General features: G+C 32.3%; 2 protein-coding genes across 4 annotated transcripts; one reads left to right on the top strand and one right to left on the bottom strand.

Annotated features, from left to right (window-relative positions):
• Window positions 1-733: 733 nt before the first annotated feature.
• LOC111022195 (alpha/beta-Hydrolases superfamily protein) lies at window positions 734-8498 on the bottom strand. 3 transcript variants are annotated; one of them, XM_022299365.2, is made up of 10 exons: window positions 7993-8496; window positions 6991-7085; window positions 6808-6905; window positions 6633-6682; window positions 6328-6423; window positions 3327-3416; window positions 2733-2825; window positions 2288-2383; window positions 1815-1880; window positions 734-1001 (listed from the first exon to the last, which is right to left on the bottom strand). In XM_022299365.2, exons 1-10 carry the CDS (start codon window positions 8194-8196, stop codon window positions 873-875), a joined length of 1017 nt encoding a protein of 338 aa, XP_022155057.1. In that variant the 5' UTR covers window positions 8197-8496; the 3' UTR covers window positions 734-872. The 3 variants fall into 3 exon arrangements, with proteins under 3 accessions (XP_022155057.1, XP_022155058.1, XP_087984247.1); XM_022299366.2 differs by lacking the exon at window positions 2733-2825 and having other exon boundaries at window positions 7993-8498; XM_088128121.1 differs by lacking the exons at window positions 2733-2825; window positions 3327-3416 and having other exon boundaries at window positions 7993-8498.
• An 8857-nt stretch (window positions 8499-17355) lies between these two features.
• On the top strand, window positions 17356-20450 carry ROS3 (RNA-binding (RRM/RBD/RNP motifs) family protein). Its single transcript, XM_022299373.2, has 4 exons — window positions 17356-17753; window positions 17932-18138; window positions 18244-18684; window positions 19255-20450. Exons 1-4 carry the CDS (start codon window positions 17544-17546, stop codon window positions 20335-20337), a joined length of 1941 nt encoding a protein of 646 aa, XP_022155065.1. The 5' UTR covers window positions 17356-17543; the 3' UTR covers window positions 20338-20450.
• Window positions 20451-23579: the final 3129 nt, after the last annotated feature.

Genomic DNA, 23579 nt, shown 5'->3' with positions numbered 1-23579 from the left:
TCAGTCAAGGTCTAATCCACAGAGCGGATCCTGGAGGAGTTCGACCACAGGGTCAAAATCAGAAAAGAGAGACCAACTCGTGAAGACTAGAAAGATTTTGGTGCACGAACCAGAGGATGACTAAGTTGGTATGGACGAAATTTTTGAACTTCTCAACAGGAATGCATCAACAAAACTGCTCTTCCATATAGATCATCGTGACATGAATTAAGAATTTCTTCGTCCAACATCATTTGCCCAAAAACATTTGTCATGATAAAAGTAATGTAAAACTAAAAACTTAATTTCTTAAAACAGAACCCGTTATAGAATATTATCATCTATTATTTATTGTTCCTCTTTATAATAGAAACAAATTAAACTAACTTTTTATTTAGTATTATTCACTTTTCTCTATTAAACAAAATGGAACTTCGATTTTGCAACTTCCTAATTCATCAAAGAAAAATATCTAAAATATCTAGGTGCTTACTAGGCGACCAATAAATATTCTACATATCTTTAGACTTTTGAAAGAAAGGAAAAAAAAAATTCTCTTATTCTATATTTATCTTATTTATCGTCAATGACTTAATGGGTAGCACGGAAGTATTTATCTTTTTGATATCCTCTGTTGATCAGGCAAATGACTCATTTATCCCATTATTTTCTTGAGTAAATATTTGTAAGAAAAGAAGAGTATTATAATGAATAAATTATATTTGCAAAAAGAAGTCAATTCTCTCGTGGCATCTAAAAAAATGATTCAAAATATTAATCATAATTAAACTTATAACAACAAAACGTGTACCCTTCAAAAAAAAACAAAACAAAACAAAACGTGTAATATGTATTTATATATATATATATATATATATTATAAAGAAGTGGGGCTAGCAGGAATCACGTAAGACAAAATCTGTAATAAGCTTAGAAACAGATGCAGGACTGTCCACATGAGGCAGATGACCACTATCTGTTATTGTTCGCATTATTGCATTTGGCAGTTCACAGTGTAGCCTCTGCAAAAATCAACAACCATATATCAATTATAAAATCTCTCTCTCTCTCTAGAAATATGAAGGGGAGAACAATTCAGCTGATATTCTCTCACATCAACAACATATTAAAACTTTACATTGCTTCCTAAACTTATCTTGATCCTACCGCATGTGGCTTCAAATACTTATCTAGTAAATAAGAAACATTTCTATTAAATAATTTACAAAATATTCGCAACAAGGATTCAAATGAATTTTTATGCAAGATTTGGAGCAAAAATAAAATATTTTAGAATTCGCGATCAAAATAGAATAAACACGAAATTAAAGGAAAAAAGGGGTAAGAAATGCAGGTTGTGAGTTGAAACAAGTTTAAGAGGAGACGTGTCTCAACCGTACTAAACGTCCTAAGAAATCTCATTGTGTGCAGCTAAGTTTTCTCACAAGTCTCGCATATGCTCGAGAATGAAATGTTTGGATCAGCTTGTGTGCATAAAATTTGATATCCAAAAACTCAAGATATTTAACACTATATAAGTGGTCAATATAGTTTGAATCATGACCTCAAGGCCGGAGGGTCTACATCCTATACATTCAATCCCTTAACTATCAAGTCATCATAGAATCCATTAACTAGGTCAATATATGATGGTTAATAAATAATCTTTCCAAAAAGTGTTGAGCAAACCAACCAAAAGCATGAATGCAGCAGATATATAACTATGGGCAGAACTAAGCATTTTAACAGAATTGATGAATTTTTTCAAAGAAACTGACTTGGATTTCTCATCTTATTTATAGATCCCAAGTTCGTAAGTAAAAATGAAAACTCACCACAGCATCTTTATAGGGAATAATTCTGTCATCTTCGCCTGCAATGATAAGCGCTCTTTGCTTGACCTATTGATTAAAGTTCAGTGAACAGTATAAATTGTTAACATACATAATGAGCCAACGTAGGAACTATCATCTGAACCTACAAGAATTGATATTGTTTGAAAATTTCTTTAGTTTCTAACCATGAAATCCCGAACCCCAATTACTTGACTCTTTGGTTAATATACCGGTTTTAGACTATGTTGGGGAGTAGTATTTTAATCAGACACTTTTTCTAAAGATGGTTTTGAAAGGGGAAAAGAAAATACTAATCAGTCGTTTAGTAGTACTTGAAAGTGCAGCTAAACACCATAAAAAAACCCTAAAATAGTCTTAGTATTTCTAACTTCACTCTTATCCCCGGGTGACCCCGTTGGCAAGAGCTTGAGCCCCTAAGTCCAAAATCATATAATGACTATTTATGGACATACCTGTTTAATTTGGGAAGTGACATTATATCCTCCACTGTTCATAAAATTAACAGTTGCATCTTCCCACCAAGGCAATAGACAGTGCAAACGGCCAACCTAATCGGTATAAGAACATTATTAGTAGATTTTCATGTCATCACTCACCAACTAAACAAGATATTAAGTCTGCAACTAAACAAGAAATATCTCACTTTCATTTTTATAATAAATACAATTCGCTATGGTCCAAAAGTATTTGATGGACCATATTTCAAACACTCGTCGAAAAGGAACTCAATGTTATAAAAAGGGTCTTCATCTTTCTTTAATGAAAAATGAACTACAAGAGTCCAATGAAATTGAAGATACCTATTTTGTTAACGTCGTAGGTTAATAATGCCTCACTAAATGACATATTCAAAATCAATCTTTCCCAGGAAGGATACAAGAGACTAGAGAATCTTACATTAGTCCATTCTAGACTTCGAGCAAGCGAAAGGTCATTGAAAGCTAACGTATTTGCGAAGAGGCGCAATGGGATGGTTTTCAACAAAGAAACCTGATAGACAACTCAGTCAGTGCTATAGAAACTTCAGGGTTTGGTCATCGTGACAACATTTTCCAAAATCAAGCACTTAAATCTTTGTTGAAGATTAAAGGTCGAATTTTTATATGCATTTTACTTGGTTAAATAAATTCTCAATGTTTTCTCATGACATGGTCAAACAGTTGAAAGAACTTACAAAACTATTACATGGAAGGAACTTCTGTTATTTAGTTTCTTTTTGCTCACATTAAAGAACATTCACAGACTTAGTATTATTGACAATGGAAAAGTGTTTAGTAAAATCAAGGATTTAGCAAGAATAACGGAGTACGGAGTAAACAAGTATATTAGAAGAGCAATAAAAGCTCAAAAGTTGTTGACTCCGTCAATTTATCGTCTTCCAAAAATAGTTCAAAATCATTTAATCCATTGGTAACATTAATAAAGTTTAGAGGCAAACAAGTAGCATATTAATTACTGGCATGTACTAATTTATGTCCCATGGAGACCTACCCCAGCATATGCTACCATCTTCGGCAGCTTTGTAGGGTGCCCAGTGCACTTACTATACACACAAGCATTGATCAAAACCAGCTTTTCCACCTATGAAACAGGGTCATTAAAAATTTCACAGATAAAAGCTGACAAAGAAATCGTCTAGAACCCTAAATAACATTACAAATCTACAGTATATAGAGGATGGAACAAAATTAAGAGCACGGAAGATGATTCAGGATCCAGAGTTTCAAGGCTCCAAGGACCGTTGTTTCAATAAGTTTGATGGCTATGTTTCGTATAAACTATAAGTAAAGTGATTTGGCAAGTATATTACCAGGATCAATAAGAAAGCATCATGAAGGAAGCTGTTGGTAAATCAATTTCCAATTCGAAACCTCCACCTTTTATAAATTGTAAATAAAATAGATATGAACTTGAACTAAAGAAATTGGCAAAGCTCAAGCATTTATTTAGGTAATTTTTGTGGGAAGGCCCTACATCTGATGGAAGGTGATTTGGTTAGATGGTAGGTGGTCTTTCCTTCCAAATGAGCTGGGTGGCCTTAGAGTGGGAAACTTGAGGAAAAAGAATAAGCCCCTTATTGTTAAATGATTGTGGAGGTTTTCTCTTGAAACATATTTGGTGTGGTACAGAGTGTTTGATAGCAAATATAGATCAAAACTCAGGGGATGCTTTGTTGGAGATGATGTTTTGAAAGGCTTTTGAGGCGTATCATAAGGTCCGCCTCAAGGCAAGGCACTAACTTTTAACCTCGAAACTTACGCCTTCTTTGGACAATAAGAGGATTATGCCTCACATAGAAGAGGTTTACACCTCTTTGAAGATGCACTAAGGTTTAAAGTTTTTACGCCTCGTATAACAACTACAAGAATACTATTAATTTTCCTAATTCTTAAAAATATAAAGGTTTTTTCTTTTTGTATGGAATGTTAATGCAGGAGTTGTAACAATTCAATCTATTACTACTTTTACTGCCTATATTTTAAAAACATTGAAGACAAAAATTTATAGAAAAATCAATCCTATTAGTGATAATAGTAGTGATATTAAGGATGTTCTTTTAGATTTTTTTTTTTTTAAGTGGCAAGAAACTGGTGAATATTTTGATAATTTTATATAACAATTATGTTTAGTAATACCGATTACACAAATTTAGCATTTTTATAAATTTTTTAATTAAATTTGAGGCTTACGCCTCATACCGCCTCAAGGCTTATGCCTCACCTCTTCCAGAGGAAAATCCTCGAGGCCAATGGAGAGATCTTCTATTCTGTTCAGTAACGGAGCTTTTATTTGCTTTTTTGAAGCACCCTTTGGATGACTTTAGATCTCTTTCCTCTGCTTTCACTTGTCTTTTTGCCTCTGTGTTGGGGTGAGTAACTCCAAAATGGAAGGTTTGAGATGGTGTTTTGAATTTCTGGAATCCCAAGCCCAGAGGAAAGACTTTTACGGTGATGTCTTTTCATCCATGATTCATCTCATCTAAAACTTCGTTGTAACGATTGGCCAGCAAGAATCCATGTGTGTTAAAAGACTTGTTGTTCTCCTTTAAGGAAAAAACTTTATGGTTTCTTTTCAGCCAGCCTGAGTCTTGATTGAGTTCTTTCAATTTTGTTGGGTGTAGGTGTTTTTCTGTTACTGGTTGTTTTTGGTTTTTAGGGGGGCTTTTTTTAAACATGCTCCCTGAAGGGAGTTTTCAATGGTAGCTTATATTTAACCTTGTTTGTAATTTTTCATAATTCATATAAAAGAAAAAGAAAAAGGAGGACGCAGTTGAAAGAGGTTTCTTATGTTCATTGTGAATTTTTGAAGGGTCAAAGGACCCAACAAGACTGTAGGAGATGGCTTTGTGATAGGTCTGGAAGCTTCTCAACTAAATCCATCTTTAAAATCCTACCCAACAAATGACGTCAACTTCATACATGGATCAATAGACCAACTAAGAGGTGATACATGGCACAAAAGGTGATGTGGCGCTGAGGCAACACTTTAACAGCTCAAATTTTTGCTAGCACATCAAAGCATGTGTATGGGTGATGTGGTACCAGTGACCAATAATATTGCAATTCATGACATAGTACACTGACTCACATGCTACCAGATTGACTCACATGCATCCTTTATTTCTGCAACCTCCACATGCACAACCTCCACGTGTGGGTGGGTGTTTCACTTTTAGACACTCCAGATCAATTTCTGCAATATTTTTCTAATTTCCCCCTTAATTTCTCACAATTTATCCCCTCCCTTGGATCTTCTATTCTAGATCGAATCGTCAGAGTTAACCCAACCTTACCAGCCAAATTTCTTCTCCAAACAATTTTAGCTTGCTTTCTCCTCTAAAAAAATCCTCATACCCTACAATTCACCTCACTTCAATTCCTCATTTATTTTTTTAAGATGCATACAGTGAGAGTTTTGATATTGATTTTTGTGAAAAAACTTGTGGATCTACGTGTTTGGAGGTTTGTCAAATTCTATTCTTTTTAGTTGCTTGTTCGGATTTGTAATGAGGTGTGAGCACACTTTAGTGTGTGAAAAAGACATTGGTTGAATCAAGAACTAGCAAAAACGATTGCTAGAATTCCTTTCTAGCCTAAAAAGAAAGAACGAAAGAAAAGGAAGGTTGTGAACGGTATAGTGAACTTCTTAAGGAAGAGCCTAGGGAGCGGACATAGGCTTCATTATAAGTCAAACCACTACATGTTGTAGCTTTTATATAGTATCAAGTTCCAAGAAAAGACATATCTCAATCTGAAAGCTCATTTAGAATCAAAATAAAAGATCTGCAATATAGAGCCACAGCCATGACAATAAGTGACATCCAACAATTCATTTACGACAATAACACAGTTTTCCTTCATTTGTCAGCACATCTGAAGATAAACTAAACATGAGACGATGTGAGAGATCAAATTATATTATTCACATTCTTCATGCACAAATACTCAGTATAATTTCATTACTCTAAGTTAGATAGAAGAATTACACTTACAGCTTCTGGGTGATTAGCTGCAAAGTCAAGTACAACGGCGGCACCAAGGCTTGGTCCAACTAATACCATTGACCTCTTGATGTACGACTTCCAAAACTAAACCCAAATTAACATTCAATTATATTCCAAACAACTATTGTGAAATCTAAACTATTACAACAGCCAATAAAACTTAACGGACAATTTTCATTCTCCGAATTTCAAGCAGTTTTAAGATGTGTAAAAACATGTAAATTATATGGAGACCTTAGAATATCAAGAATCTTTCTAAAATAAAGCAAAGGTGAAATGGTTAAGCAATTAACCTGGTATAGATGAGCACACTTCGTTTGCACATTACACGGTGGAAGACTATCTAGTATACATAAGTATAATCAGGAAACATAAAGTGTGAGAAACGTTTCTAGGGTTTATAAAACACAATTAGCCAGAAGAAAATATAACCAAACGAATATGGAAATGACTCTTAAGTGAACCCACCCAAGTCAGAAAAGCCCCATCCAAGAACATCAACAGCCCAGGTTTCGAGTCCAGCCTCTTCAAGCAGAGGAAATGTGTAACTCCATTCCAAACAAGAACTGTGCATGAAAAATACCAAACAGTTCATATCATGTTAAATGGAACAATGCATATTAACAAAATCGTGTTGCTTCCACAACAAACCTGTCAAAGCAATGAAGCAGAACCACTGGATGCTTCTCACTTCTCATTAACGGTTCAACACAGCTGCTCAGAATGCGAGTTTCAGATAATGTGATCTGCAAAATAGGACAAATAGTAAAAAGGACCATTATGCAGGTTCGGTAGTAAAACCTTAAGACAGAAGTGGCAAGCATCAAAGTGCAAGGTGAAATTGGATAAAATATATACAAGAAGTCTGCTTCTTATACAGTACAGCAGCGTCCATTTTGTCCTTCCATCAAGAAAACAATGAACTATGATCTCATCACTATGGACAAATGAACAATATCGAATGACATTCTAGTATTCTACATGTACATATTACGTTTGACAATGAAATAAACTAGAAATCCTAAACCATTTATATCCGAGACATTTAACTTTCAAATGTTTAATATCCAAACCCATCAAACAATATCAGCAAACCAAGGTTTCCAAAATATAAATTTGCAGTTGTTTATTAAAATACTCATAAAAAATCAAATTGTCAGAGGAAGTTGCTTATCAGAGTTGCACTTGAACAAGCGAGAATAACCCATCTCCAAAATCTCAGATAACGGAATCCCAACGTGAAACGCCAAACTGAGTTCGAGTCCAATTTCTAAGCAACATTAAAACATCTAACAAATTTCATTGCTCAAGCCTCGCTTATACTTTAAAATGGAAGCTCCCAAAAGATCCTGATAATATTCAATTGCGAACGAATCTTATAGCGCAATGAAAAAACCAACTAGAAAAATTAGCACAGAGTGTATGCCAGAAAGGCGATTACTTGACCAAACTCCTTCCGGAGACTTACTCGCTTTAGAGTGACCTTCACAGTGAAAAGATGGAGAACAAAAAAAAAAAAAGAACCATTCAAGAAACAGAATCAGATACTGAAGAAGTAGAAACAAACCCATCGGTGTGAGATCAATGCACCGTCCATTTCGTCCTAGAAACCAAGAGGTAAAAGGAAAAAGAAAGAGAGAGCGCGCATTTTACCGGTAGCCGCTGGATTTTCCGAGCCATGGTTCTGGCAAACGGGTCTTTGATTTTGGCGACCTCCTTGGGAAGAAACGAGGGGAATCCACCACAGTTTCCATCGGAGAAAACGCCTCCGAGTCCAACACCTTCACATTTCGCGGCCATCGGCATTCTCGCAGGGCGCGGCGCCACCGACGGCGGGAAGCCCCACTTGGGAGTCATGATTAGAAATTCAGAAGCGAAGAAGAGCAGAATTAAAGAAAGAAATCAGAAGGAGACGATGCAACTGTGCAAAAAACAAACTGGCAGATCGGAAGATTGAAGGAAGAAGACAAATTTGTAGTGCAGGCCGCGTTGGCGCTTGATGTTCTTCTTCTTCTTCTTCTTCTTCTTGCTCTTCTGCCTCCGGCGGACCACTGACGCCTGGCATTACAGAGAAAACGCCATGTTTGAGGAAGCAGTTTCTCTAAACTCGTACTGTAATAAATTCCATGAGCTCGAGTTTGCTTTCGTAGCTATGTCTATTCAATTTTGGTAATTGCCAATAATGAGAGTTCTTCGACCGGGGAAACACTCGTGGGACCACTTTTTAATTCTTTTTTTAGTATTCTTTCAAGGGAAAATACTTGGGCCCGATTATTCGGTTGGGCCCTTCTTTAATTAATTATAAATATATTTTGCACTTGTTTTTAATTAAAATAATAATAAATTTTAACAATGTATTTAATATTAACTAGTAAACAATAATTAAAATAAATTATTCCGCTGAATAATTTTTGTCAGGATAACCTTCAATTTTGATTCATTTTAATTCACGTATTTTTTAAACGTTTATTAAATTTTATTGTCCTAATATTTGGTAATAATAAATTCTATTTTTAAAAATTAATTAATAATAACAAAATATAATTAAATATAGTTTTGTAATATTTTATAATAAAATTATGTCAATTAATAAAAGTGGTATAGATTTTTATGAATAGTTATTATTAGTATAAATAAAAATAATAATAAAAGTGAAAACTATTAATTAAAAAAGTTATGATTCTTAATAAAGGAGGAAAAATAATAAAAGTTATAAAGTAATTATTATAAAGGTGTCGGGTATGTGTAATAAGAAATGAGAATGAGATTTACGAAGTTATAATATATGAATGACACCACCTTTTTTGAGGAATGATTACAAAGTTTTAGGTGGGTCCCACAAATTGATTTCATTTAATAGAATTTAGTAAACACCATAAAAAGAAGAACGAAAATTTTGAAAATTAATATAGAGAAATGTAAAAACATATAATTTTTTTTAAAAAAAAGATAATGAGTTGTCAAACATTAAATCGTAGTTAGCATAGAAGTATAAGGACCTAATTAAAATCTATCGTCTCTTGCCAACATGAGCATAGCTCAACCGTTAATACACTTCCTCTTGTTAGTTTTACGAGTTTCAGTCACATCATATGTTTTGATGATAAGCACATGTGTCAAGTGACGTAGACAGTTCAACCAATTTGATGCTAGCATGTGGCAGGTGACATGACACTTTGTTGATATGGCATGTAACGTGGCATCTAACAGTTAAATTATGCTAGCATGACAAATTTAGGAAGAGAAAGTACATGTGGCAAGTGATGTGGATAATTTGACCAATTTGATGCTAACAAATGGTAGGTGACGTGACACTTTGCTGATGTGACGTCTAATAGTCAAAATATGCTGACATGTCGGTGATGTGGCAGTAACGTGGCATCGAAGATTTCATTGATGTGGTGGATGATGTGGACAAATCATTTAATGCCATGTGGCACGTTAAAATAAACTTAGAATCAATAATTTCTTAATTTTCCCTCTATTTACTCAATTTCCCTTGAGTTCCACAAATTTCTCTCCATTTACAAATTCTCCCGATCTCCACAAACTTTGTCCTTTTATTTTCCTTATCTCTAGTTTTAATATCCTTCTTAATAACTTTTTATGGTCAAATTTCATCATCGAGATCTATTTAAAACCACCAAATTCATCTTTCTACTAGCCAATTATCCAGCAAAAGACATATTTCTCTTCTTCAATTATTTTGCTTTCAAACTTTTCATTCTCTCTACACAAAAAGTTGTCAGTATTTTTTTTTGTGAGAGATACGTTAGAGTATAGTTTCTACCTTAGTGAGGTATTTTATTTGTATGGCTTATTTAACGTCATTTGAGATTTTGTATTAAGGTGTTGGTTTACCTTGAGATTGTGAGAGTGGTTTGATCATCAATCAATAAAAATGATCATAGTGGGTTTATCTTTAATTAGTGAAAAATATAGATTTAGGTTTGATATTAAACCTACAAAAAGATCAGTATAGGGTTAATATTGAGCCTACAAAAAGAGCGGTCGATTAATTTGGTTCTCACCTGCAAGAGAGTCAGCAGTAAAATACCCAATAAAAGTCATGGGGTGGATTAGAAATTTGTGAATCACTGTAAAAATTCATTGTGTAATTTCTTTCTCTATACTTTTTTTTTAATTTATGTATTTAAATTACGTTGAATTTTTACAATTACTTGTTACTTTTTAATTATTTTTTTTAATTTGAAAAGTTGGTACACAGTCACCTTCAGTACTATCTTACGATCCTACATCTCCTCCTTGAAAGGTATAGCAAGTTCAATCTCTCATCGCTACATTTATTGCCCTCGAGAGGAAAAAAAAAAAAGAATCCATTGTCTCCGTCTTTTCAATCTCATCCTTTTACTAGCTAGTTTCTCAATCTCTCGCCATTACACATCCTTAAACTTCTAGCCTCTTTTGTTCTCATGTCTCAATATCACATCTTGGAAAAGATTTTACGTTTTTTGGTATCTATTTTTGTTTTTCTTACTCTTCTCTTTATTTAGTAACTTATTCCATTTTCTGTCATTTATTTGAGTATTCTTATCATTTTTTGTTGTTGTCAATTTGAGTTCTTTATTAACTTTAAGTTTTGTTTTCTTTTTCTACATGTTGCCGTAGAGGTTACATCTCGCAATATCTAACATCCTACATTACTTTTATCTCACAATATCTCGCATTATTAGATGGTTTTTATGGGCAATATCTCACATTTTAGATGATTTTTTTATCTCGCAATGTCTTGCATCTTAGATATTGTGGGATAATTTGTAGTGTTTATTATTCTATTATTCTAAAATTTTTATAGTTATACCACCGATATATCTAATATCAAGTATACTGATCAATAATAAGGTTAATATACCTAATATGAAGTATCAGTCATACTAAATATATAGTGATCGATCTCTACTTCATTTTAGATATATCACTTATATAATAGATATACTAGTTTGTCACTGACATTAAGTATATAAACGTGAAAAGTATAATCGACTTTTCCTTCTTTTTTTTTTAAGGATAGACTTCTATTACTGATTGCTATATCTACAAATTAGAGAAGTGATTGCTATATTTACGATTAACTATTAATTTTTTTACTATATTTGCAAGCCATCATTTCTTTTAATCAATTTGAATTCATCACCCATAAACATTGAGATTAAGTAATTATCACCCAAATGATTGCAATTTCAAGGTGCTTTCTCAAATTAAGTTGGATTATAACTCATTTGGCACCTATGAGAATATGTTTTATAACTCATTTGATATTTATTAGAATATTTTTTCCAACAAAATTTCAAATGGAAATATATCCAAAGGTAAAATTTGTAACACTTTTTAAAAGTTTTTAGTGAATATTACAACACTTGAGAGGCAATTTAATGAAATTTAAAATTTAGGATAAAAATCAATATACATTACTAAATTCACGGTTAAAATTGATATGTTTCCGATCATGTTGATATGTATTTGTGGTTGATTGACATAAAATCTTAATCCTAAATCTGCCACTAGTGTTTCCTAAGTTGGAATATTCCTATAATATTGATTTGTTCACATGGAATTTTCAAATTTAGTTTGGGAGGTAGTAGCCTCGATACGGTTAAAATTGACTCACTTAACCGAGTCGCGTTAAAATTGAAGTTTTCCTTAAAAATAAAACCCTCTTTATATATACATATATATATTCTAGGTATAAAAACAAAACTTTTTCCCCTATTTTGCTATTTTAGGGATAATTTGGTCGGTGTGAACTAGTCTCTCTCATGCCTTCCTTCTTTTTCTCTTCTACGCCACTTCTCTCGATTTTATTGTTATTATTTTATTTCTTTCAAAATATTTTATTTTCAATTTTACAAATTCCACTTTTCTCAAATTAATTCTCTCTAAAAAACTCTCCCCACAAAATGTTAGAATATTTATAGTTTTGCCACTTGATTTCTATAAATTAATTAAAAAAATTATAACTTATTTTCAATTATAATTAATAAGTAATTTCAAAAGTTTCGTAACTTTTTTATTTTCACCAACTATATAAAGAGTTTTTTCTTATTATTTCTAACTTTTTCTTCATCAAAACTTGAACTTATTTTCTTTTTCGTTACGTTTTTCTCCTTTAGTCAATGTCTTGTGTTTTCTTATATTTTAATTAGATTGTCTTTTAGTTTTTTTCCCTAAAATGTTAATAATTGTTATTTTAAAGAATATTTGATTACCTGCAATATATAAATAATTTATTAAAAAAGCTTAATTAAGAGATCACATGCTTGCCGTGTTTTTTTTTTCATTTTCTTTTTCAATGATTAAAATAAGAAATCAAAACGAAATTTTATTTTCTTTTATGCATAATGTTTAGAAAAAAAAATATGTTTTCTAGAAATTTTTCTTACGTAATTTTTTATTTTTGAATATTAAAATAAAAACTATAAAATTTCACGTATATCGTATGTGTTTCTTGCAGTATATATACACGGATGAAAAAAAAAACATTCATATTCCTTTTTGTTTTCGTTATATTTTTTTTAGTGGAAATTTTGGAATCATGTGCTGGGAGTAGGTTCATTCATATATCATGTGTTTTTTTTCCTCAACGTAAATGTTAAAAGGAAAGTAAACTTTGAAAGGACACACTCAACCCCCAGCACGATGGTGGGACCACATGCGTCTAAAACGTTTCACACGCGCGTTAAATATAATTGAAATAAATATGAACCCACTTAGTAGATAAGATATTTGGTTCACGGTCTACAATTCGAGTATAGTTTTTTTTTTTTTTAATTCAAAGACTAAAATATATGTATTTGAATATCAAAACGAGACTTAAATTCGTTATTATACGTGGTTACTATGGTATTTCATTGAATGCTACAAGTCTATTCTCTACCGACTTTAATCAATTTCCCATCAATATCAGTTGGAGTTGGTTGTCGCACAACCTTCATGTTACATCATTATTGACAAGGCTAGTACTATGAGCTAGCCTAAGGGCACCGCGATGAAATTTGAATTTAAGTGAAGCCTATGATTTTGAAAGTGTCACATGTTTTGTTTTTGATGGATTAACTTCTCACATGTGTTTGTGCTTTTTCCAATTCCATTTATGTTTTTCTAAAAGAAAATTCCATTTTTTCCATTAAATATATATAATATTTTTTTCGTACAACAACTATAGAATAGAAAGTTGAACGTTTAAGATGCTAATAGTTGTCTTGTCTATTACACCATGCTCGATTTTTTTTAGTACAATGTGTGGGAGTGGAAGCATTCGAACTCACAACTTCATGGTTGAAAATAGGTGCTAATACCGAGCTAAGCCCATTTAATATAAATTATAAAATTGGAATTGGCAGGTAACATTTAAAAAACAAAACAGATTTTTGAAAGTTTTTTTTTTTAAGGTTTCGAAAACATTTTTTTAAAAAGATAGATTCAAGAGAGTTTAATTTTGAAAAATATAAAATTAAAAATAATTTTTTTATTAAACCGCTTTGCCTGAAAAATTATCGCCGACGGAATTCAGGGAAGATATTAAAATTATTATTTATTCAAGTTTGTGGTTGAATTTTAGTGAAATTAATTAAGATTTTATGATTAAATTTAGCAATGGATGAATTAATTAAAAAGGTTAAAAGAATACACTTGATCCACATATTTTATTAAAATGTAACAATTTAATCTATGAAATTTTAGTGAAATTAAACGGAAAGGTTTGTAGTTACGGGATGGCCATCCCGGTGCCTACCCCGCTCCGATAACACTCACATGTGTATTTGGCAGGTCATGATTGTCCTTGTGAAAGATTTTCAAGTTAGCTAATGTTTGTATATATATATATATATATATATATATATATATATATATATAATGTTTTAAAATAATATTTACCAGCAGGATTAAAAAAATATATATTTAAAAAAGTTTAAGCGGTTCTTCAGACGAATAAAAGGCATTAATATTCAATATTTAAATAAAAAATATTATTAACTGTCGAAGTTGTCTTTTCCGAAAACATAAAATATAGAGTATTTATAAATAAAAATAAAATGATAGAATGAAAAGGTCTTAGTATTTTTTAATTATAAGTGTTTAAATAAACTTATTTTCATAAATATAAAAGCAAACAATCAATGAATAAAAAAAAGTAAACAATCAAAATGTTTGATTTTTTCTTTTGAGAAGATCAAAATGTTTAATTAAAACAATAAAAATAAACTAAAACATCTATTAGATAACTAAAATTAAAATTTAACGTTAAAAACGATAGGCAATCTTTTCTTTTGAAGTCGCTTTTTAAGAACCCTACAAAAGTTAACTTTTTAAGTTGATGAAAATCAACCTGACTTTTTTTTTTTTTTTACTTTTAAATGACAAGTATACATTATATCACATTTAAAAAAAAAAAAACAAAATGCACTTTGTCACACTCACACCTATGTGGGCAATGATACCTTTTGTTAGTTTTTTTTTTCTTCTTTTTACCTCTTTTGCATTTGGTAATTATTTTTTTATTTGAAAAAAACATAAATATATTTGATAATTATTTTTCGTCCATCATTTCTAAAATAAGAAAAAAACATTATATTTAGTTTCCAAATATTTATTACACGGTTTAAAAATTAAGAATGATAAAATAGTGCTTTTATTTACTTTTTGGAAAAAAACTAGAAATAAAAACAATAATAAGAAACTTCCTATTTATTGTTCTAGTTCCAAATTTTACTGAAAAATCTAAATATTTGAAAGCTATTTATGTTTCTTATTTCTCATTTTTTATAAACAATCTCAAGATTTTAGAAACAAAAAAAAAAAGTTTATTGTTTCTTGTTTTTTTATTCTCGTTTCAAATTTGTTCCAATACAAATAAAAAAAATTTGTTTTATCATTTTTAATCTATAGATGTGGGGGCCATACAATTATATATATTTTTTTAACAAAGAGTATTTGATTTAAAAAGAGATCTCCAGTGTTTGGCACTTGAAAAAGAAAAAAGAAAATCTTAAAAAAGAAAAAAAGATTCGGCACCATGTAAAATAGGGAAAGGAATAAGTAATACAGACCGCCCAACAGTCAGCACTAACGTTGAAATTGAAAAAGTTGCCTTTTGCGTTCCTGAAAAAAGCTGGTGGGTTGGTTGTTGGATATATATATATATAATTTTAAATAATATTTTATTTATGAAAGAATTGTCCTTTACTTTCAACTTATTCAAAAAGTGATGCGTTCATTTAAAATTTATTAAACAAATAATGTAGTTGAAATTGGTTCTGTCACTTAGTCTTCGACCATACCACTTCAACATCATAAAATGTGGTACTCTATTGGGTGTCACTTTTGATTTTTTTTTTTTTTTAATAAAAATAGAGATGACCATTATGACTAGATTTACGGTCATCTCTTCACAGTCATGTTATTTTTCTTTCAAATAAAATTAGTAATGTCTATTAAATAATAGCTTCTTAGTGTCAAAACGTCTTTATGGTATAATGGAGTTTGCGTTCACGTTATGTACATCGGACTTTGAATATATGGAAGTTTGAATAATTAACTAGCTTGTTAGTCCATATATGCATCAGTGTCTTCTCCAACTTAACTGTAGTTGATGGAGTACGATTCACTATATAATATGTGGTATTGATTGTTTGTGCCTACAAAGTTTTTTTTTAAGCCAATAGATCCTAACATTGCTTTTGTTCTCTCTAACAAGATTTTACTCATCGATTCTACCACTCCATTTTGCTGAGGAGTGTAAGCAGTAGTGAATTGCCTCCTTATGCATTTTTTTATTTTAGGATTTTGCAAACTTATTGCTGGTATATTCGCTTTCATTATCTATTGTAAACATTAATCTTATTGTTAGATCGATGTTCTACTTGCACTTTGAAGACAGGACACACATTTTAATAGAAATATGCCCACATCTTCTATAGTAGTCATGTATAAAAGACACTAAGTGTAACGCCTCGTATTGTTGGTAAATTTGTATAGATAGGATAATGAGCAGTTTTGAATATTTTTCTAAATTAGCCATAAAATCTTTTATTAATAGGATTGGTAATTTATAAAATTAAATACTTAGTTTAGGATTTAATTAAAAAATAATTAACGTACTAAATTAAAAATAATAGGAAGATAAATAGAATATTCTTTTTTAACACTTGTAGCCTTTGAATCTTTTTTTCTTCAAATCTTTGGACCTCTTAAATCTCTATTGAAACCACTGTTGGACTTTATTAGACCATTATTGTCACTTAACTCTTTAGAAACATCATCACTTGGTCTTCCCTTCAAGGCTGTGTGTAAACTAGATTATATCATAACATCATTGATTTGCACTTGCTACAAGTCGAAATTAATTGTTCCTTCAAAATTCTCTATGTTAACCTTTATTGGACTCATAAAATTTGACATATTTACTTCAAATCCCCAGTAAATGTGCAAATGGTGAACAACTCACACTCTTGACAAGACTGGTTTCATAAATATTTTATGATACGGAAGTTCATACAATATTGTAGCCACAACATACTTAGAAACTCAATAATCTACAAAGCTCTAATTAGTATATCATGCTTAAATGTTTTCATTCAAATGGATAAAACTCAAACCTATAAATACCTTTTATAGATTAGATTTGAAACACGTCACTTCACTTATTTTTTACTATTTTAATATTTTGGTAAAAACCAACATTATTATCATTTCCTTAGTCTCGAGGGACATTTGGAATAAATTTATAAATCTCAAGGGCTAAAATATCCTATTTGAAAATAGATAAAAAACTAAAATAGGAAATTCCCTCCATATTTGGTCCGTTTCAATTTTATTTAAAAATAAAAAACACATGATACATAAAAAAATAATGGGGATTTGAAATTAAGGCTTTATCAAAAATTTGATTTTAGGAACTAGGAAGCATGGCAAAGGCAAATTTTTGTGTAAGGATTTGTGATTAAAATGTAGAATTTGAATTAGAGATTACAAAATGGAATTTCCATTTTATTATTCCTAAATCCATAGACCAAATTCGAACTTATTTTCTAACCATGGGTCCACTCTCTCTCAAGAAACCCTAGCCTCCATCCATACGTTCTCTCGCTAAAACTCTGCCACCACTCTCGATCAAATTTCGGCAAATTTTCGAAGCAATTTGCATTTGGGTGACCGTTCGAATTGCAAGCAGGAGGAAGAAAGCCATGGCAGAAGAAGAAAGTTCCTCGAAGAGAATGAGAATATACGTCGGAGGACTGGGTGCCGCCATGACCGAGGACGATTTGAGAAAGCTTTTTAACAGCGTCGGCGGCGTGGTGGAGGCTATCGATTTCGTTCGGACCAAATCTCGCAGCTTCGCTTACGTCGACTTCTTTCCCTCATCCCAATCTTCCCTTTCCAAGCTTTTCAGCACTGTAAGTTTTTTTGTTCGATCCATTGCCTGAACTCTCTTTTTCTTTGTTTCCTTTTCCAGATAGTGTTCATGTGCTTAACTCCGTTATCTGGTTATTAATGTGTTTCTCGTACCACTTCATGAATTGTATAGTGTGTTCTTTATTTTAATTGCTGGAAGTTCAATATTCTTATACACAGTACAATGGATGTGCTTGGAAAGGAGGAAAGTTGAGGCTTGAGAAAGCCAAGGAACATTATCTTGCTCGTTTGAGGCGGGAGTGGGAGGAAGATGTTCAAGTTAATAATAGTACTGCTGGTGTAGACCTGGAGGTGTCTGCTCCAGAATCTACTGAGAATGTTGCAAAGTCAGAGCACATTCAGATTTTCTTTCCAAGTTTAGGAGAGGTAGTTCTATGCTTCGCTCATGGAGTTTTCATTTTGAGATGTTGAAACTGTCGCTGTTTCTTAAGTATGAACTTATTTTACAGGTGAAATGAACTTATTTTACAGGTGAAATCTTTACCAATTAGTGGAACAGGAACTCACAAATACAAATTTCCACATGTTGAGGTACCACCTCTTCCTGTGCATTTTTGTGACTGTGAAGAGCATAATGTTTTTGCTCCCACTGGCAATTCCAAGGAGAAAAAAACAGGGGATTTGGATGCAGAGAATGGCGAAATGGATGAAGAGGAGATCAAACTGATGAATGCAGTGATGAACAGGCTCTTTGAGAGGCAAGATGCTTCTCGAGCTGATCGTAACAAGACCATGGCAGTCAAGGTTAAAGGCAACTCAACGACGATGGCCGATGATCAACAACTTGAAGATAATAAAGTGGATAGTGATGAAGATGGCCTGGTGCTTAATGTGATGGCTAGTGACTGCAACTCCAAAACCATGCCATTCAACAGTGGAAATAAAATGTTCAAAGCTCATGGGAACAATAAGGTTAAGAATCATACCAACACACCATCATTATTATTCTTTATTCTTTTTTTATTGTTTGGTTAAATTATACGTTTGGTCTGTTTAGTGTTGTCTATTTCATCCTTGTACTTCAAAAATATTTAAAATTTTAAATAGCTACTCAACCTTTTAAGATTTTATCTATGTAGTTCCTACACTTTGAAAAGATTTTAATATGTTCATGAACTTTCAATTTTGTGCCTAATAGATTCCCGTGTTAATTTTATTAGTTTAATGATTATGCCATCCAAAGCCTTTACCCGAGATCAGTCTGCAACCTATAATATAGTAAGGTTGCGATGGATGTATTAAATTGACGTAGTTAATAGTGGAGACATATAAAGCACAAAATTGAAAGTTATAAACTTATTAGAAACTCTTTAAAATATAGGACTAGATAGGCATAACCTTGAAAGTATAGGAACTAAATGCACACAACCCTAAAAGTAAAAGTTCGGAACCAAACTTGTAACTTACTGTTTTACATTTCATTGAATTTTATCTTCTTGAAATTTGAGGTTGGGGTATATTTATGAGAGTGGACCATTGCAGGGTTCATCCAGGGACCAGAAAAGTAGAGTTCAAAGCAAGAAAAGAAAATCAGTTTTTAGTGAGGAAATTGATAGAAATGAACATGTGCCAAGTATTCCTACTGGCAACGGAAGTACAAATCCAGAATATAAGCCAGATAGAACCTCAAGGCCTCAAGCTCCTGATCGAGTAATGCCGATCCAATCTTCACGTTCTCAGAAATCCTCATGGAAAACACTTATTCGTGATAAGAATAATGTTTCATTCAGCATCTCAAATATACTGCCTTCTGTTCCAGCAAATCAAGAGCAAGCAGAAGTTGACGATCTTTATCTAGCTCAATCAACTCCTAATAAAAATAGTGACCTTGGAATACCGGTAGTATTGGAAGGGAAAACAGATGAACCTATCCCCATGAAGAGTAATGTTTCATTTAGCATTTCAGACGTACTGCCTTCTGTTCCTTCAGCAGACAAAGAGCAAGTGAAAGCTGATGATCTGAATCTAGCTGATTCAACTCCCAACAGAAATATTAACTTTGCAACGGATGAAGTATCGGAAAGCAAATCAGAAGAAATGAAATCTGAGAACATCCCAGAAACCCAACATAGCATGCCAAATGTCACCTCGAATAAAGGCAGAGGTTTGGCATGGCGGCAGAAATCTTCATGGACACAATTGGTTGGTGGTGAGGAAATCACCTCCTTCAGTATTACTCAAATTTTACCGAGCCATACTTTTGAAAAGCAGGTTGAAAGGGAAATAGATGCTATTGATGTTAGTTTCTCTGCTGGGAGTGAAAATGATAATTCAAAAAAACACGACAGTCAATGTATTGCAGAAGAGGAACCTGCTGCATTTTTAATAAGAAAAGAAAATACTGCTGGGAGCGACATCGAGAAGAAGCGACAATCTGGTGTGAAAGAGAACGAGTCCTCTTGTAACCAAGTTACTGAGAGGCATATGCTACAGCAAGCAGGTTCATCTGATGTTAGAAGTGGAGAAACTTGCCCGTTTATGAGAAATTCTCGCTCGCTAGCGGAGTGGACGAAGATAAAAGCAACGTTCTCTGGTGGTTCCAAAAATAAAAAGCCTAGACGATAGATTACTCGCTTTCAGAGGTATGTCTCTTAAATCTTGGGTTGAATGACGAGTCATGGTTGTATGTGAACACAAATTAGTTTCATCTTATGAATGGTAATTTGCAGCTTTTAGTATGTGTAGGTTCTTTTGGGGAGTGAAAAGTGCATTTATCCCATTAACAGTAGGTTTCAAAATTTTCATAGTGTGTGTTTAGATAATTATAAGTAATTTTAAACTTGAATTTGCATGCATTATTCGGGACTTTTTGGGAGATAAAGGGCTTATGGCTTTTTTGTCGTAGTAGCCTAGTTGGAGTTTTGTTTGGACTATAGCCAACTTATCTCATATACTAGTTGGAGTTTTGTTTGGACTATAGCCCACTTATCTCATATGGGGGAAACACATTATATACATTGTCACTCTTTATATAATTTAGCCTTATAGGTTTAATCAACTACTACTCAAATAACAATGTTCTATTGCTCTCTAAATATAAATTTGGTTAAATTACAAGTTAAGTCTTTGAACTTTCAAAAATTGTGGTTGGTAAGTTCTTGAACTTTAAAAAGTGTATAACGTGTTTATAGACTTTCTTTGTGTGTGTTTAATAGACCCGTGTAATAGCCACGACCTCACTTGAATAATATCTGTTCTAGAGGTACACTTGAGTTCTATAGAAAGTGTTTAGCTGGTTTCTCAACTATTTTGTATGTAATAGTCTCTTAATTTTTAAAAGATATCTGATATGTGATTTGTTAGGCATAAAAGTTGAAAGTTTAGTGACCATAAATACAATTGGCTAAACAACATTTGTTTTGTTATATTGGTCTTGGAAAACTTTTGGGACGACGTAATAATTAGAGTAGAAAGTTAGATAGCCAGAATTGGGCGGATATTAAAAGGAAGGTGGCGCCTGGATATTTGGCAAAAACAAGGCTAACTAATTATAAATATAGCAACAAATAAAAAAAGCCCAAACTCACTCATGAAAGTGACTAAATAGTCTTGATTTTTTTTTAGACAACAATATTCTTGAAATCTTTATTAAGAGTTGGGAAATACTATGGAAACAAGAGTGGATTAGGGTTAAGCTTGTTGGTAGGTTCTTAACTTAGAAAACTTGCCGCTAAAAAAATATAGTTATATTTAAAGATTTTTCTTTTCAACTGATACAATAAAAAAAAATCGTGCATCATAATTGTAGGTATACGAAGATTCAAATTCCAAATTGAACAAACAAACAAATATTCAAATTCAAAGTTAAACCAACTCGCTCAAGGATTAAGATAACATTATTTCAAAATAAACCTAGTAGCTCATTTGATTTCATATTTTGTAATTTCAAATCGGGAGAAAACCATGGGAGGCCTATGTCCTATAGAAACTGTCTGCCTGAGACTGCCTTTGGCTGCCTGAGACTGCCTTTGGCTCGTGGCTCGGGCCCCTCGGAAGGAGGCATTTTTCGCCCTCCACCTAAGCTCTGCACGAAAGGCCCAAAGCCAATCCCAAGAAGCAGGGAAGCTTCATAGGATTTTTTCTGTCCAGGTGCAAGTAGTCCACATCTTCAGAGACATGTCTATTTCATCGAACCTCTCTCCGAGACAGTGCCAAGATCGTTACCCCTTTCGTGTAAAATACGTGGCAATGAGTTTGAGGTTTTTGGAAAGTTTAATGATAAAAAGTTCTAACGAGTTTATTAGAATTTAAAAGTCTAGAAACTGACTTGCCATTTCAAATATCAGTAATGAAAAATGATTGAGCTTCCTTTCGAGTGTATGGCTCGATCACTCATAAGGATTCGAAAATGAAGATAAGCAAATTGCCAACAAATATATACTTATATTTACAAGTGCTATGTTTGCGATGTAAGCTTCCTGGAAAATGAGAGTGGTTTAAAAACTTTTTTTTGGATTGTTTTGGGTTGAAGATGAAAAGAAAAGTCAGGTGAGAGAGAGTTTTGGGTTTTTGTTTAGAATGTCATGAAAATAAATACGACACAACGATTACGACATGTCGTGACTTTGTATTCTTTATGTTTTAATATGTTTTTTTTTTCTTTTTCAAATCAGGTGAGAGATTTTCTTTTTTATAATATAAGGTTATTTGAGAAATATCTAATCCATTTCCTATTTTGCGGAGATTATATTGCTAACAATATCCTTGAAAATGATATGCCAGGTAGGAACCACAATTTAAAATTTCGGGATAACTCTTTTGTATCTTTTAATTAAATCAATTTTTAATCATAGTTTTGATTAGTTAACCATATATTATTTATTTGTATATATATATTTTTTGAGAAAGGATTAGTTAAGCATATTGTTTTATACTTTTCATTGATTTTCTTTAATAATCCAATCCAGCATTAAATTGAATCGAGGAGAAACTCTTAGAAAATTATGTCCTTTGGGACTCTCTTGTTTTTTTTTTTTCTTAATACATAAACTTAGCTTTTAGGCATCTCCAAAATTGATTACGTTAAATTGTTGTATATTGAGTTAGAGACCCAACATTTATATTTATATATATACACACACATACATATAAAAGTTAGTAAAAAGGTAACAAAGATTTAGCAACTGATGAAACAATTAGCAAATTTAGAAAAATGAACAACATATACAATGGGCATATATAAATGACATGACAATATAAGAGAAGGGTAAACCTTAACTTATAAGAGAATTGGAGAATTGAAGCTTTGAAAATCTTCATGATCCCGAGTTTTAAAACCTCTTTTTCTTAGTTCTCCAATAGTCCCATTTGCAGATGGTCAAATTTACTCTCCAAATTCTCCTTTTTATAGTGCAGACAAACCCTACCTTTTATAAGAAAAATCACGACAACATCGAGATACATAAATGAGATTGAGATGCTACCGATCATAGTGTTGAGACACCTAAAACAATGTTGAGATGCTATACAGGATTGAACACTATGATATTAATTATAAGTGAGTGTTATGGCGCTTTGCCCAACCTTACGTACGCTAGTCATGCAACTGCTACGACATGTCATTGATAGTGCCATGATACTTCTACCTCAGATTTTTTGCTCTTATTTTCATGCTGTAGGGCATCATGACGCTCTAATAGTTGCCAGAGCTCTATTCTCTCAGGTTGTGTGCTTGAATTTCACCTCTGCAAGTGTCTTAAATGCTGGAAATACGTAGTAAATTATTGGGTTCCTTCAAATACTTGATTCTTGCAAAATGTCAAATCATGTGTTAAATCTAGTCCATATACCACTATGACTAACAAAGT

The sequence above is a fragment of the Momordica charantia genome, assembly GCF_013281855.1.
Source record: "Momordica charantia cultivar OHB3-1 chromosome 8 unlocalized genomic scaffold, Mcharantia_2.0 BLBB01000008.1, whole genome shotgun sequence".
Lineage (NCBI taxonomy): Eukaryota > Viridiplantae > Streptophyta > Magnoliopsida > Cucurbitales > Cucurbitaceae > Momordica > Momordica charantia.
Note: the sequence above shows the minus strand (reverse complement) of the source record. Positions and strands in the feature narration are given on the sequence as shown.